The sequence below is a fragment of the Urtica dioica genome, chromosome 9 (genome assembly GCF_054948205.1).
Source record: "Urtica dioica subsp. dioica isolate 48M chromosome 9, U.dioica_male_clone48M_v1_H2, whole genome shotgun sequence".
In the NCBI taxonomy this organism is placed as follows: Eukaryota; Viridiplantae; Streptophyta; class Magnoliopsida; order Rosales; family Urticaceae; genus Urtica; species Urtica dioica.
The window spans coordinates 14,357,559-14,371,412 of NC_142764.1; the positions used below are offsets into that span (position 1 = coordinate 14,357,559).

General features: G+C 33.9%; 2 protein-coding genes across 2 annotated transcripts; both read left to right on the top strand.

Annotated features, from left to right (window-relative positions):
• Window positions 1-914: 914 nt before the first annotated feature.
• Window positions 915-4,537, top strand: SUF4 (zinc finger (C2H2 type) family protein). The gene is made up of 7 exons (XM_089624914.1): window positions 915-1,259; window positions 1,783-1,883; window positions 2,374-2,488; window positions 2,582-2,907; window positions 3,093-3,247; window positions 3,343-3,396; window positions 4,125-4,537. The coding sequence occupies exons 1-7, from the start codon at window positions 1,066-1,068 to the stop codon at window positions 4,194-4,196; spliced, it is 1,017 nt and encodes a 338-aa protein (XP_089481040.1). The 5' UTR covers window positions 915-1,065; the 3' UTR covers window positions 4,197-4,537.
• A 186-nt stretch (window positions 4,538-4,723) lies between these two features.
• On the top strand, window positions 4,724-12,561 carry LOC149385153 (aldehyde dehydrogenase family 3 member H1-like). Its single transcript, XM_089624913.1, has 12 exons — window positions 4,724-5,161; window positions 5,730-5,837; window positions 5,947-6,202; window positions 7,430-7,498; window positions 7,585-7,681; window positions 7,775-7,981; window positions 8,425-8,540; window positions 8,617-8,721; window positions 9,212-9,384; window positions 9,495-9,585; window positions 9,675-9,824; window positions 12,118-12,561. The coding sequence occupies exons 1-12, from the start codon at window positions 5,121-5,123 to the stop codon at window positions 12,343-12,345; spliced, it is 1,641 nt and encodes a 546-aa protein (XP_089481039.1). The 5' UTR covers window positions 4,724-5,120; the 3' UTR covers window positions 12,346-12,561.
• The last annotated feature ends 1,293 nt before the right edge of the window (window positions 12,562-13,854 follow it).

A 13,854-nucleotide genomic window follows, 5' to 3' on the forward strand; every position in this document is an offset into this window, starting at 1 on the left:
CCTCTATTTAACTAAAATGACGAAATTATACCCTGAAATAGACAACAGTGCCACAAATCTTCTTTTTATTGATTTTTCATTGACGTTGACTATACTATTTATATGTAAACAGTAATTATCTTTATTCATTCGCGTCATATATGTAATTTATTTAAAAACTAAAAAATAAACAACAGTCTCTTAATCGTTAAGAACGCAAAAAGAGGCAAAAGGGTAAAAAATCGACAGTTGATACTCATCAAAATTACAGATTCGAACAGAGAACCCATGATTCAGAGTTGCAATTCGAACACAGAATGAAGTCATCTCTTGTGAGATATGAATTTTATTATTTAATTTCAATTTAAGGCTATTTTTATTTCAAAATTGGAAATTTGAAAGTTAGAATACTGTTTTGGATTTGATTATGTTTTTCTTATATAAGAGTTAATATCAATGAAGGAGAAATTTGTGACACTATTATCCGTTTAATGGTATAATTTCATCATTTTAGTTAAACAGAATGTATGATCTCGACATTTTTGAAAACCAAAGGTTAAAGTCGACATTTCACTAAAACATAAGATAAAAATGTGTTATTTTCCCTTTTATAATTTAGTATTTTTTGAAATCTACGTGATGAATTTCTTTTTTAATAATTAAAATAAAGAAGATGCAACAACACTGCACAACCACAAGATGGTAAAATTAGGGTTTGTATTATATAAAGAGATCGAAAAGAGAATACAAATATACAATTAATCAATGCAAGGCAACAATAAAAGCATATATATCTCAAATTTGACCTATTAGGTTTCGGTGATTTCCGAAAGAAAAAAAAAATTAGGTTTCTGTGATGTAATGTAGCTGAGTTTTTGTTTCATTATTAATTTTTTTTATATGATATTTTATAATTAGTCTCTCTTTAGGTTGAATTACAACGTCAATCTTGAGTCAGATACCTCATATTAAATAGTCCATACTCCATAAAAAAAAAAACACACACCCACGCACACATTTATTCCCCCAAAAAAAAAAAAGTAAAACGCAGATCAGAAACCCCAAAACCCCGAAGGAGAAAGAGAGATGGGTAAGAAGAAGAAGAGAGTGGCGTCGAAGGTTTGGTGTTATTACTGCGACAGAGAGTTCGACGACGAGAAGATATTGGTTCAGCACCAGAAAGCCAAGCACTTCAAATGCCATGTCTGCCACAAGAAGCTCTCCACCGCCGGAGGCATGGCCATTCACGTCCTTCAGGTCCACAAGGAGTCCGTGACTAAGTCCGTCTTCTTTCCCTTCCCAATTTTACTCCATTCTTACGGCACACAATATGGCCTTTTCACGAATCGCTTTTTTTTTTTTTTCCTTTTAATTCATTTTTTTTTTATTGGCTGTGAGGAATTGATTGAATTTTTTTTTTTTTTATCCCTATCGGTTGAGCGACTACACACGCACTGCACTATAGATCCATTCAACTATGCCTGTAATCAAGAAATTTGATTTGTGTTTCGTTCGTATTCGCCTGGAAAAAAGTAGAACCTTTAATGGACTTGGCATGCTGAATTGAAATTCTGTAATTATAACACAGGAACGCCCTTTCATATGATCCTTTCGAAAATTTCTGTAACTTGAAGTAATTTGTATATTCATTACGTCTGATAGTATGTGTTTGTTATATTTTTCTTAGTCCCTTCTTTGAGCGACATTAAAATTGATCCAATACACAATCCACAGAGGTAACATAACAGCAGAAGAATTGTTTGTTCTGATTGTTTCTTTGCTCTGCTTCTTACTACTTTACAGGGTTCCTAATGCCAAATCAGGTAGAGAGTCAACAGATATTGAAATTTATGGAATGCAAGGAATTCCTCCAGATGTCTTGGCCGCGCACTATGGCGAGGAAGGTAGATTGTCAACATCTTTTTTCTGTCAGTAGTAGTGTTTTTTTTTCTTCTTTATTTGAGAGACATTTGTTTTAGTAACTACATGAAATTTGTAGCTTCGAGTGTTGGTTTTCTTTTCTTTGCACAACAGATCGAAGTAAGGGTTTAAATTCTGACACTAGGGTCGCAGAATCGATAATCAGGCTGCTGTATGAATCTAATTTGTTATTCCAAACACGCACACAAATGCTCTTTTTTTCTCCACTGTGATTGGGATTTGGGGCCATCATAATATTCACAGGGGGAGAAAGTAAAAACTTCTAATATTTGTGATATATCCATGACATATAAATGAGAACTACTAATATTTTTGATATTTCTGTAAAAGCATCTTTATCTTTAGTCATTTGTACTTTGGAATGGGCAGTATAGAAAATGTTACCAAAGGACTTAGCAATTCTTGTTTTATCGGGGAAGCACACAATTTCTGACATATCGTAAACAATTTCAGAGGATGAGCCTGCAGCGAAAGTGGGAAAGTTGGACGTGGCACTGCCCCCGCTTGGTCCCATGGTTCCCGGAGCTATCGCATATGCCCGACCTGGTGTAGGGATGATGCAACCAATGTATATATACCTCTAAACATTTAATTTGCAGTCATTACTATTTTTTTTATTTTTTTATTTTGTATTTATATATATTCAACTTGCCTGTGGCAGGTACAATTCTGCATTACCAATGCCTCCAAATGCGTGGGCTATTCCTCCGCGTCCTCAACAATGGTATCCACAACCTCCGGCGGTGTCACATCCTCCACCGACTCAACTGGGATACGCTCAGCAACCATTGTTTCCAGTCCAAAATTTAAGGCCTTCCATGGTTCCTCCGGGGCTGCCTGGATCAGCACCTACGGGTCCGGTATCTCAGCCCTTATTCCCTGTTGGAGGGAATAGCAATATACCTACTCTAAATCCGGCTTCAGTGCCCCTGCCAAGAATGCCCGGCTCCGCACTGGACAGTAAACCCTCTTTTGATTCACAATCAGGTAACACCGTGGCACCATCTGTTTAGAATCTGAATCATCGACCTCGCACATGATTCTGTTTTGTGCTTATAAAGTACAGTGCTCTTGAGGATGTTTAGGGCTCTATTTATTGATGATTTAAACTTATTCCTTGCTGCTGGATTTTTTTTTACTTCACTTATGTTGCTTCACTTATATTGCTTCAGGCGTGCCATTAGCGAACTCACACTCGTACGCCTCTGGTCCAAACACAGCTGGTCCTTCAATTGGACCGCCGCCTGTTATTACGAAGAAAGCTCCAGCTAATCAACCTGCAAACAATGAAGTCTATTTGGTTTGGGATGATGAAGCAATGTCCATGGTAAGTTTCATTATACTGCTGCAAAATAGACATGTATTAGCTGATCTTGATGAGCTTGCGCTTTAAAGTGTATTATTTATATATATATTTTGCAGGAAGAAAGACGAATGGCCCTTACTAAGTATCAGGTGCATGATGAAACTACCCAGGTAAGTTATACTACCTCTCCATTTATTGGAGTTCATATCATTTCTAACCAGATGGGTAGGCTGTTAATGTTTCATGTTATCAGATTCAGTTCTTTACGCGTTTCCTGTTTATAGAGGTATTTCTGTTTGAATATTCATGTTACTTTCGGAACTAAAAGTCAAAACCAATACAACAGAAGAAATAATGAAACATTAGCCTATTTTAAGCATCAATGCTACAAACCCCGATTGGTTGACGGGCATGGTGTTCTAATTTTAACTGCCATCCTCGTGTTTCCAAGCTATGCAATCAAATCTTGGGCACCAAAAGATTCAAGTAGGTATTTATATTACCTTTTTTTGTTGGCAGTTTCTGTGATCTACTCAAACGTATTTCAACCAAGTTCATTTTTTTTTAATATTGTAAAAACAAAAGAAGAAAACTTCATGCTTAATCTTATAAAATTTTGGTTGATCTTTTATTCATTTTTCTCCATACACTTGACTTTGAACTGTGAGGCTTTGGGTGTTACACAATCAAACCCAACAGATTTTCGCTTATTCACAACATGATTGCTATTTATTTAATGATCGAACAGTGAAATCGGATTTGGCCCAGGTCAGCTTCTTTCACAAGTTTGACATATTTTATCATAGGATCAAAGATTACAAATAAAATTTTCTCCTCCAGTGCTTGGTACTCGAATCCTTTTGTCTTGTACATCCACTAATGTTGTTTTACATATCAGATGAGCTCAATCGATGCAGCCATTGACCGACGGATATCAGAAAGCAGGCTTGCTGGTCGGATGGCGTTTTAGATCAAACACCCAGAAAAAGGCCTTCTGTGCGGATCCACCCCCCAAAAAAAAGAGGCTATATATCACGATTGATATTCATTTGGCGCTACAGGACAATGTTTCTCTGGTGCCATATACAGTCAAGTCAGTCATACAATTGTGTTGTTTCATTAAAAAAAATCTGAATTAGAAGGCCGGCTAACTTATTTATTTCATAGTTTTTTTTTTCTTTGTAAACATTGATTCGGCTTGTTACATTGAGGGTTTATTTGTTGGCCGTTTGAGAATTGGAACTGCTGTCATTTCAGTTAAGACCAGCTTTGGGTCGAGTTCAAATATTTATTTCTAGGTCACGTTGGTCATTTGGAACACCTTTTTAATTTTCATTATTTGATAAATCTGCCTCACAAATGCCAAGGATTATTATTTTTTTTTTAGAAGAAAAACCAACAAGTTCACGAAGCGGAGACTTTAAAGTTTAAATGCAGTTAATAACCATTTTAGAACTTGTAGTGACACAATTTATCTCTTTAAGATGAAATAATAATGTACGTGTGAATGTGGTTCCATGATAGCTACAGAAGACTGTCCAAGTGAAAAATGACAAGTTTGGACTTGACAAAGCATCTACGTTAAGTCGTCCTAGACTCTAGTCTACCAATGAAGAGCGTGTCACATTATCTCCTTAAATAAAGCACCAAGTCTCACATTTCCTTTATTGTGTGGCTTAGAAAAGCTTTGTTCCCTCAAAAAAAAAAAAAAAAGCCTTGTTGTGAGTTTGACTCTGTTTGCGTTGCCGGTATTTGTATTGTAACAAGTCACGCATGTTTTCCACGCGGAACTTGGAGTTGGAGATGCATTAATGACCCAACTCCCAGAGAAAATTTAAGAAGAAGAACCAAGGACTTTTCACCTTCTCTCGCTTTGTAGCTTGTGACTCACACCATGAAAGGCCTCTGTATACAACTCCTACACCCCAACTCCATGTATGTTTTTACTCTCTCTCTCGATACAACTTCTCTCACGCATGTATGTTTTTTTTTTTGCTAGAACTCTGGGTTTAGTAACTGTATTTGTCTGCTCCTAATTTTTCTTGCACGTCTTTCTTCATGGTGAAAACTGTACGGGTCTACCTGCCTTTCTTTTCTCCAGACAATATGGCATTTTTTTTTCTTTTTAAATATTTCAACCCAAAACGGAATTAATTCTGTGTTATATCTTAAATCTGAGTGTGGCGAATTATAATTATCTACCGAATAAAATTTTATTTTACTCTTAATGGGCATCAACCATTAACGGCCTGAATATAAACTGTTCACGTAAATGCCCATCTGCATTATATTGGCATTTTGACTCACAAATGAAAACAGGACAGATATATTGTAGGTTTTGAGCCATTTTGACCAATTTGAACCCCTAGGCGTTCAAAGTTCTTAATCATTAGCAAGAGACTGCTCAAGTCATATAAATATATGCGTAAATAGAAATAACATGTTCACTATAATAATCATATATTTCATTCCTCCAACTACATGCTTCCTTGTGAATAAACAGATTGTTAAGTAGCAGAAGATCAAGCGGAGCTTTCACTCAACAATTGCAGAGAAACAAAAATTGTAAAAAGCTGTCTTACCCCGGGGCTGTCTTTGCTCCATTATCATTGTAATTCACTCTCTTCCACGTCTTTATATTCTCTTCACAATGCGACTATCATTTTTTTATGATTGTTATATTTTTCCTCTCTCATTTGATTTGGTGTGACATCTCTTAGTACTAAGATCAGATGCTCATCAGCTCTATCGTTGACCGAGGAAGTTAGTGAAAAGAAAACGTTTGGCGGGAATGAAGCTGGTTTGCTAGTAAACGAGCTCAGGCAAGTCTATAGCTCGGGAAAGACAAAGAGCTATGAGTGGAGAGTCGCGCAATTAAAAAGTATAGAAAAGATGCTTGTAGAATGTGAAAAAGATATCTATGAAGCTCTTTACAGAGATCTCGGAAAGCCTGAGATTGAAGCCTTCCTTTCAGAGGTATCACTTCGTTCCTTGTCACTACTTTGTTTGACACAATGAAAAACTGTGATACTTACAATTTAACAGGCATGTTCATACTTGATATTGTTGATTGAAAGTAATAAGTTCAAACCCTAATAAATATTTAACTTTAAGCAATTTAGAGTCTTTGTTAATCAAGTCATGTTTAGCATAATTGTTAATTTTTATAGAACAAGTAAAAGTAATATATTAATAAATTAAGTAAAAGAGAAAACCAAAATGAATATAGAGCATAAAGAGGAGAGCCGGAAAGCTATACAACTATTGACCCGGTCCCAAAAAGCCTCTGAAGAGAAATTAGAGTTCTCAACGATAGAAAGATTATGCCGAAACAAAATCCCCCAACACGGCGCCAAAACTAGTGTCTTTGCTAGAAGACGATGTCAGAAGTGTGAGCCTAACGAACACCTAAAAGCTATCTCAAAGGTGGAGCATTGCCAACTACTTATAAGGAGCACATTTCTGAGGACTTGACACATATAGAGCGCACAGTTTGTCAGAACACATCACACGCCATCTCGGCATTTGAGGATTTGGAGTATTCTGAAGCGCAAAGTTGACCGTTCATCCAAACCAGGAAGCCATTCCCAAACGAAATGGAGTCGAGCATGTCTAGCAATCCAGCAACTTAATTGACCTCTCGGCCCGTGCAGTCCCAAGAGAATTTGAATCCCGATTCAGCCGATAATAGGGACACATCAGAGTGTTGTGGGTGCAAGAAATACGAGCAAGGGCCGGGAACTCAGTCAGCAAAGCCTCGTGGTCGTTTCCCAGAAGCTGACCATAGATCCATCATGAGCCTTCCGATACTAAAGAAAATAGACCCCCTTTCAACTTCCCACCATTGAAGCTACTTCCGTTAGATAACCTTATGCAGAAACGCCAACGCCATTTTGCGAGCAACGGGTACAGCCAGGTGTCCTTTTTCCTTCCTATGCCTAACCCGCCTTGCGGCCACTTGTAATATTTCGCATATGTCATTAGCTTGTTTGATGAAATGATAGCAGATAGTTTCTCTAGAATGGCATTTGTTATTGAACTTTTAAAAGTGCACAACTTGTAAACGAGAATGAAACATACGTGATTAAAGTATCTGAGGAAACAAATTTTTGAAGTACTTAAATAATTGATTGAATCATATAGAAATATGGGCCGGTTAGTAATCACTGTACTCGTAAAATAATCAGTCTTTAAACACTGCAGGTTTCTCAAGCGAGATCATCATGCGACCATGCACTAAGAGACTTAAAACACTGGATGGAACCGGAAAATGTAAATTTTCATCTTCATGTTTCTTTTCTTCTATATTCCTTTCGCCTCTACAAAACAGACGCGGCAGACGCGATGTGTATTTTCAGGTCAAAACTTCAATCACAACATTTCCATCGAAGGCGCAAATTGTGTCAGAACCTTTAGGTGTTGTCTTGGTCATCTCGACATGGAATTTCCCTTTCTGTAAGGATTTTCCCATCTACCACGACAACTACTTTATACGCACCGAGAATTTTTATCCATTGATAATGTGCTTGTTTTTATGTTCTTTTGCAGTGTTGTCTATGGATCCAGTGATTGGGGCTATTTCAGCTGGCAATGCTGTGGTTCTAAAGCCTTCGGAGATCGCTCCGGCTACGTCAAGTTTGCTTTCGAACTTGGTTGAGAAATATTTGGACAATTCTGCTGTAAGAGTTGTTGAGGGTGATATTCCCGAAACAACTGCGTTGCTTGAGCAAAAGTGGGACAAGATATTATATACAGGTTATTATATATTATATATACATATATATATATATATATATATATATATATTTGTTCCCCCTTTTAAACATATATTTATTTTGATCAATGATACTTCATTTTTTTAGACACAATGATCCATTATTCAGTGTAGTAAAATGACAATTCAATGACTTAAAGTTCAAGAATTTAGGAAGTTCACTAAGAAATTAATGCCGAGTATATTTCGCACAGAAAAAAAGTCACAATAGAATATGATTATACCTCAATGGCCCTAAGTTCTTGTGTCCAATGACACCAATGTTTCATATTATCTAGTGTTTTGTAAGAATTACTAGGTCATGTTTTTCATCATAATTTCTCTTGTTCATAATATATATATATATATATATATATATATATATATATATATATATATATATTTAGGTATTGGATCTATACATAATAATTACAAATATATGTAGGAAGTGCTAGAGTAGGGCGGATTGTGATGGCCGCTGCAGCAAAGCACCTAACACCAGTGATTTTAGAACTCGGTGGAAAATGCCCGGCTGTGGTTGATTCCAATATTGATATTCAGGTAAAAATCTCATTATAATTTATATACGCATTACATACATGCTGTTAGTATTGACTTTTTATGTTGTTAAAATCAGGTTGCTTGCAGGAGAATAATAACCGGAAAGTGGACTTTGAATAGTGGACAAGCTTGCATTGGTGTTGATTATATCATCACAACCAAAGACTTCGCTCCCAAGTTGGTAAGTGGGTTTTCAAACTGACTGCTTGCAAGATCACTGAATTTTTAATTTCTAAGGACCATTGGAAATTTTATTTAATTTTCAGAAGAAACATAAATTGAATTAAAAAGGAAAAAAATGGGGAAATCTTTGGCACAAAACCATGTTAGTGAGAAATATAGAGAAAGAACTAATCCGAAACAAAACTGGTTTAAGAACAGTCCCTTTCTTGCCCTCTTCTGGTAATCTTCCACAACCATGTTAGTGTCAAGGAAAAATTCATTTGCTGCATGTTTTAATTATTGTTGAGTCTTATCATTTGGTCAGTAAGCTATAACTTGACATTGAGACTACTATTTGATGACAACGCTAAGCTTGATATAGCTGTATGCTTTTGTGATACTTGTATAGATATGCAAACAAACAGAAAAGATATATTATTTGCTGGTGAATGCTTTTACTGTTATTAATAAATTACTTGCTTAAACCATGCATATACTATTATTTACAGATTGATGCCCTAAAACAAGAATTGGAGAAATTCTTTGGGAAAAACCCACTCGCGAGTAAAGATATGTCTCGCATAGTTGGCAAACCTCAATTCGAACGCTTGTTGAAGCTCTTAAACGAAGAAGGTGTCGCGGAAAAAATTGTGCTGGGCGGGCAATCTGATGAAGAGCAACTGTGAGTACATATCTACAACACGATCGTTGTTGGCCTTGTTTAATCATCATCTAAGTACTAAACAAAGAAGATAATAAGTAAAGTAATTAACTCTTGGATATAATTGGCAGACGGATAGCACCAACTGTCTTATTGAACGTCCCAGGAGACGCTCGGATCATGAATGAGGAGATCTTTGGTCCACTAATGCCTATTGTCACGGTTGGAATTCTTAATATTACGATTAAATAACTTTAAACCCATTGCCTACATCAAAATAATCATGCATATTGTTAATTTATTTATCGCAGGTTGACAAGATAGAAGATAGTTTTGATCTTATAAACTCGAAACCAAAGCCTCTCGCGGCGTATCTTTTCACCAACAATGATAAGCTGAAGGAGGAATATGTGCAAAATGTATCTTCTGGAGGAATGCTCATTAATGATACAGTATTACATGTGAGTTTCTTCATATATTATTCTGGGAAAATATCAAATATATGGTTATGTCAAATTCACTTTTTTGTTATCATGTTCTTCAAAATTAAATATATAAAATTAATTTTATCAAATTAGCTGAAAAAACGTTTCATTAACGGTAGAAAACTGTCAGTCCATGAAATTTTGTTGAAAAAAATTGTTTAATTTAACCACAACTTGATAACAAGATATCGCAATTTCGTGGTTTATGGCATCTCTAACCCAACAACTCATTTTTTTACACCTTTTTTTCGTACATGACATGACAAATCAAAGCACTAACTCATAACACTCCATTTTTAACAGCCAAAATAGTATATTATGTATATGTTCTTTTTTCTCTTGTATTCGTACTCTTATATGTATTGTGTTTCAATTACTCTATATTTATTTTCTTCTTAAATTACTCCATAATTTCATTTGAAATAATGCATACGCATTTACGAAACTAAATATTTATTAAATAAAAAAACTACGGTACCACACAATTATTGTATATTTTCCAATTTTTTTGTTGTTATGTGTTTTACTATTACTTAACTTTTTTGTAATTCTCTTCCAAATAGAAATTTCATTGTTGTATTTTGACATGTCATTGTCTTAGAATTATTTAAAATAATTAGTTTAAATAAATCAAACACATAAGTTAAAGGATGCTTTAGCAAACTAGTCATATTAAAACGTTGTAATTTGAATGTAGCCAACATTTCAAAAGTTCTAAAAAAATAGTCATTGCCTTTTATACTTACCCAAATATCCTTTGCTGCTATTTTTTTAATTTATAAAATCTAAAAAACAAAAATTTGAATAATTAATCCCCAAATTAAATAAATGCTTCCCTAAATAACGCAAATAAGTTAGTTCTTATTAAAAAAAAAACAAAATTGAGGAGAAAAACATAAACAATTGCAGAGAAAACCCAATTCTCAAGTATACACGATTATTAACCTTAATTAACAAAAATTTACTGTGATGAACTATTAATGTTAATTAACAAAAAATTACTATGATGAACTATACAAAATTTAGAAGTTAAAAACAGAAAAATTATAAATCACATCCAATAACATATTAACGAATATGTTTACACAAATCTGAAGAAAAAACTCGTATTCCACATAAACAAGTATAAAAACTCGAATTCCACATAAACAAGTAAATTATTAACGTTAATTAACAAATATAGACAATAATTAATTATACAAGATTCATAATTAAAACATGAGAGCAAAATAGAAAAGGTACTAATTAACGTTAAAAAAACATGTCAGCAAGAAAAGAAAAACATGATTTTGATGAGTGTGATGAATATTAAAATATTTACGTGTACCTCATACGTAGGTTACCCAGTATTACTCCTTGCAATGATATTTTGCTGAAGATAAAATAGCCACCAAACCATCTCATCAAACAAAACAAAAGAGAAAACTCCACCCTAACTTAAAATCACAATTGAGAATTATATAGTCAAACCTCTTTTCCAGATCGTCATTCATATAGTCAAACCATATCACCGAGAACTATAATTTTTTAAAATGAGAGAGAGAGAGAGAGAGAAAGCGATACAGAAAGAAAAAGAGCGCGAGTGAGAGAGGGGAAAAAAAAGAGAAATACACGTTACAAAATTATTGTTCAATAATTTCTCAAAAAAAAAAAAATTATTGTTCAATAACTACTTACTCCTATAATGGAAACAAACCAATTAATATTTATTAACAATCAAAAATAATTGTTTTGATTTTTTTTAAACAGCTTCCTATTTGAGAGAATGGCATATTTGAGTGTTACACGCTTGAAACTTGCCACATCAGCGAAAATGGCTATTTGGCTAAACGTTTTGAAATGTTGGCTAAAATAAAATTTACACGTTTGAGGTGGCCTATTTTTTTATAAATTTGTAAATTAAATTATCATATCAAATATAAGAAACAATATTAAATATCTATATGATTTTTTTAGAGAAACGTTAAATCATATTTTAGGGCCAATTATGTAAATTTGAAATGATTAAAGAACCAAATGTAAATAATTTTTAAGCTCCCACCTTAAGCTAAGTGAGTTTTGTAGTTTGGTTGGAGATAGTCTTGGGTACCGGTTTTAAGTACTAAAAATTTAGAGAGTTATATGAATATATTCGTATTAATCAACGTAATAGCTCTACAACAATATGGATAAAAAACGAATTTTACCGAACCAAGAATGGTTACTTTTTATTATTATTTTCATGTGTTTCACGTTCAAACTTAACCAAAATTATACTAAATAATTGCAGGTGACGGCTGACGGTTTACCTTTCGGGGGAGTGGGAGAAAGTGGGATGGGATCGTATCACGGAAAATTCTCATTTGACGGTTTTAGCCATAAGAAGGCTGTTCTTTACAAAGGCTTCTCCGGCGACGTCTCTATTCGATACCCACCATTCAATCCCAAAAAGGAAAAAATATTAAGGGCCTTGCTCGCTGGTGACTATCTTGGAGCACTTCTTGCTTTGATCGGATGACACATTTCATGTTTTTATATGTGTTAGTCTAATTGCTTTTATCATTTTTATAATTTATTTTTTCCTTCTTAGAATATCATTTTTATAAGGGGCAATTAGGCTAGTAGCTCAATAGACCACTATCCTTTTAAAAATTGGCAAAGTTTAGTTTTATTAAGAAAATAGTTCATCAGTTCGAAGTAACTGAAATTAACTATTTTAGTTAATTTAATTTAATTCGGCGTAGTGAGCTATTTTCTTTTTTAATAAAAGGAAACTTTTGCTAGAATCTCAAAAAAAAAAAAAAGCTAGGAGATTGATTATTTATAACAAATTCTTCTTTTCATCATTCATATTGAAATCTAAAATAAACTTTAAAGCAGATTTGTGTGGTAAAAATATCAAGACAATTTTCAATTTGAGAAATTTCTATTTCTAGGCCTATTATATAGCAAAACATTCATCAATGAGTTTGGTACGTACACTATTAAAACTGGAGTTTGTCACAATTTTGGACTAAAAATGACCTAAAAACTAGGGAAAATATCACATTTATACCATGTGTTTTAGTGAAATGTCGAGTTTAACCTTCGGTTTTCAAAAATGTCGAGTTCATACCCTCTGTTTAACTAAAATGACGAAATTATTCCCTGAAATGTATAACAACGTCACAAATCTCCCTTTCATTGATATTAACTCTTATATACGAAAAACCAAATCAAATCTAAATCAGTGCCCTAACTTCCAAATTCTCAATTTTGAAATAAAAATAGCCTTAAATTGAAATTAAATAATAAAACTCATACCTCCTAAGAAATGACTTCATTCCGTGTTCGAATTGTAACTCTAAATTCTGGATTCTCTGTTCGAATATGCGATTTTGATGACTATCAACTATCGATGTTTACCCATTTGCCTCTTTCTGTGTTCTTCACGATTAAGAGACTGTTATTTATTTTTTAGTTTTTAAATAAATTACATATATAGCGCGAATGAATAAAGATAATTGGTGTTTATATATACATATTATAGTCAACGTCAATGAAAAATCAATAAAAAGAATATTCGTGACACTGTTGTCTATTTCAGGGTATAATTTCGTCATTTTAGTTAAACATAAGGTATGAACTTGACATTTTTGAAAACCGAGGGTTAAACTCGACATTTCACTAAAACACAGGGTATAAATGTGTTATTTTCCCTAAAAACTATTCAAACCTATCTTTTCATGTTTCACTTTTTCCTTCGCTCTCACTCTCTCTTGGCCAGCCGAACCTTTCTCCATGCCATTGGAAATTTTGCTGATGATTTTTGATGTTATGCGGCAGTCTCCAACACGCTACGATGACCTTCATATACATTCAATGACGACCTGACGCTCGCCAACCTAGTTAGAGTCCTACTACCATTTTTTTAAAATACAAAAAGGTTTATTTTTTATTTTTAAGTTCAAAATGTGTTCATTGAGTGTTTAAGATAGTCTTAATGAAGGTTGAGGATGATTTTAAGGGTTTACGAGAACTTTTGGAT

Bases quoted from the DNA above. Each gene is read 5' to 3' on its own strand.
- LOC149385153 (XM_089624913.1), top strand. From the start codon at position 5,121: ATGAAAGGCCTCTGTATACAACTCCTACACCCCAACTCCAT. The intron at 6,203-7,429 runs GTATCACTTCGT...TAAACACTGCAG, and splicing joins TTGAAGCCTTCCTTTCAGAG to GTTTCTCAAGCGAGATCATC. The intron at 8,722-9,211 runs GTAAGTGGGTTT...TATTATTTACAG, and splicing joins AAGACTTCGCTCCCAAGTTG to ATTGATGCCCTAAAACAAGA.
- SUF4 (XM_089624914.1), top strand. From the start codon at position 1,066: ATGGGTAAGAAGAAGAAGAGAGTGGCGTCGAAGGTTTGGTGTTATTAC. The intron at 1,884-2,373 runs GTAGATTGTCAA...AAACAATTTCAG, and splicing joins CGCGCACTATGGCGAGGAAG to AGGATGAGCCTGCAGCGAAA. The intron at 3,248-3,342 runs GTAAGTTTCATT...TATATTTTGCAG, and splicing joins ATGATGAAGCAATGTCCATG to GAAGAAAGACGAATGGCCCT.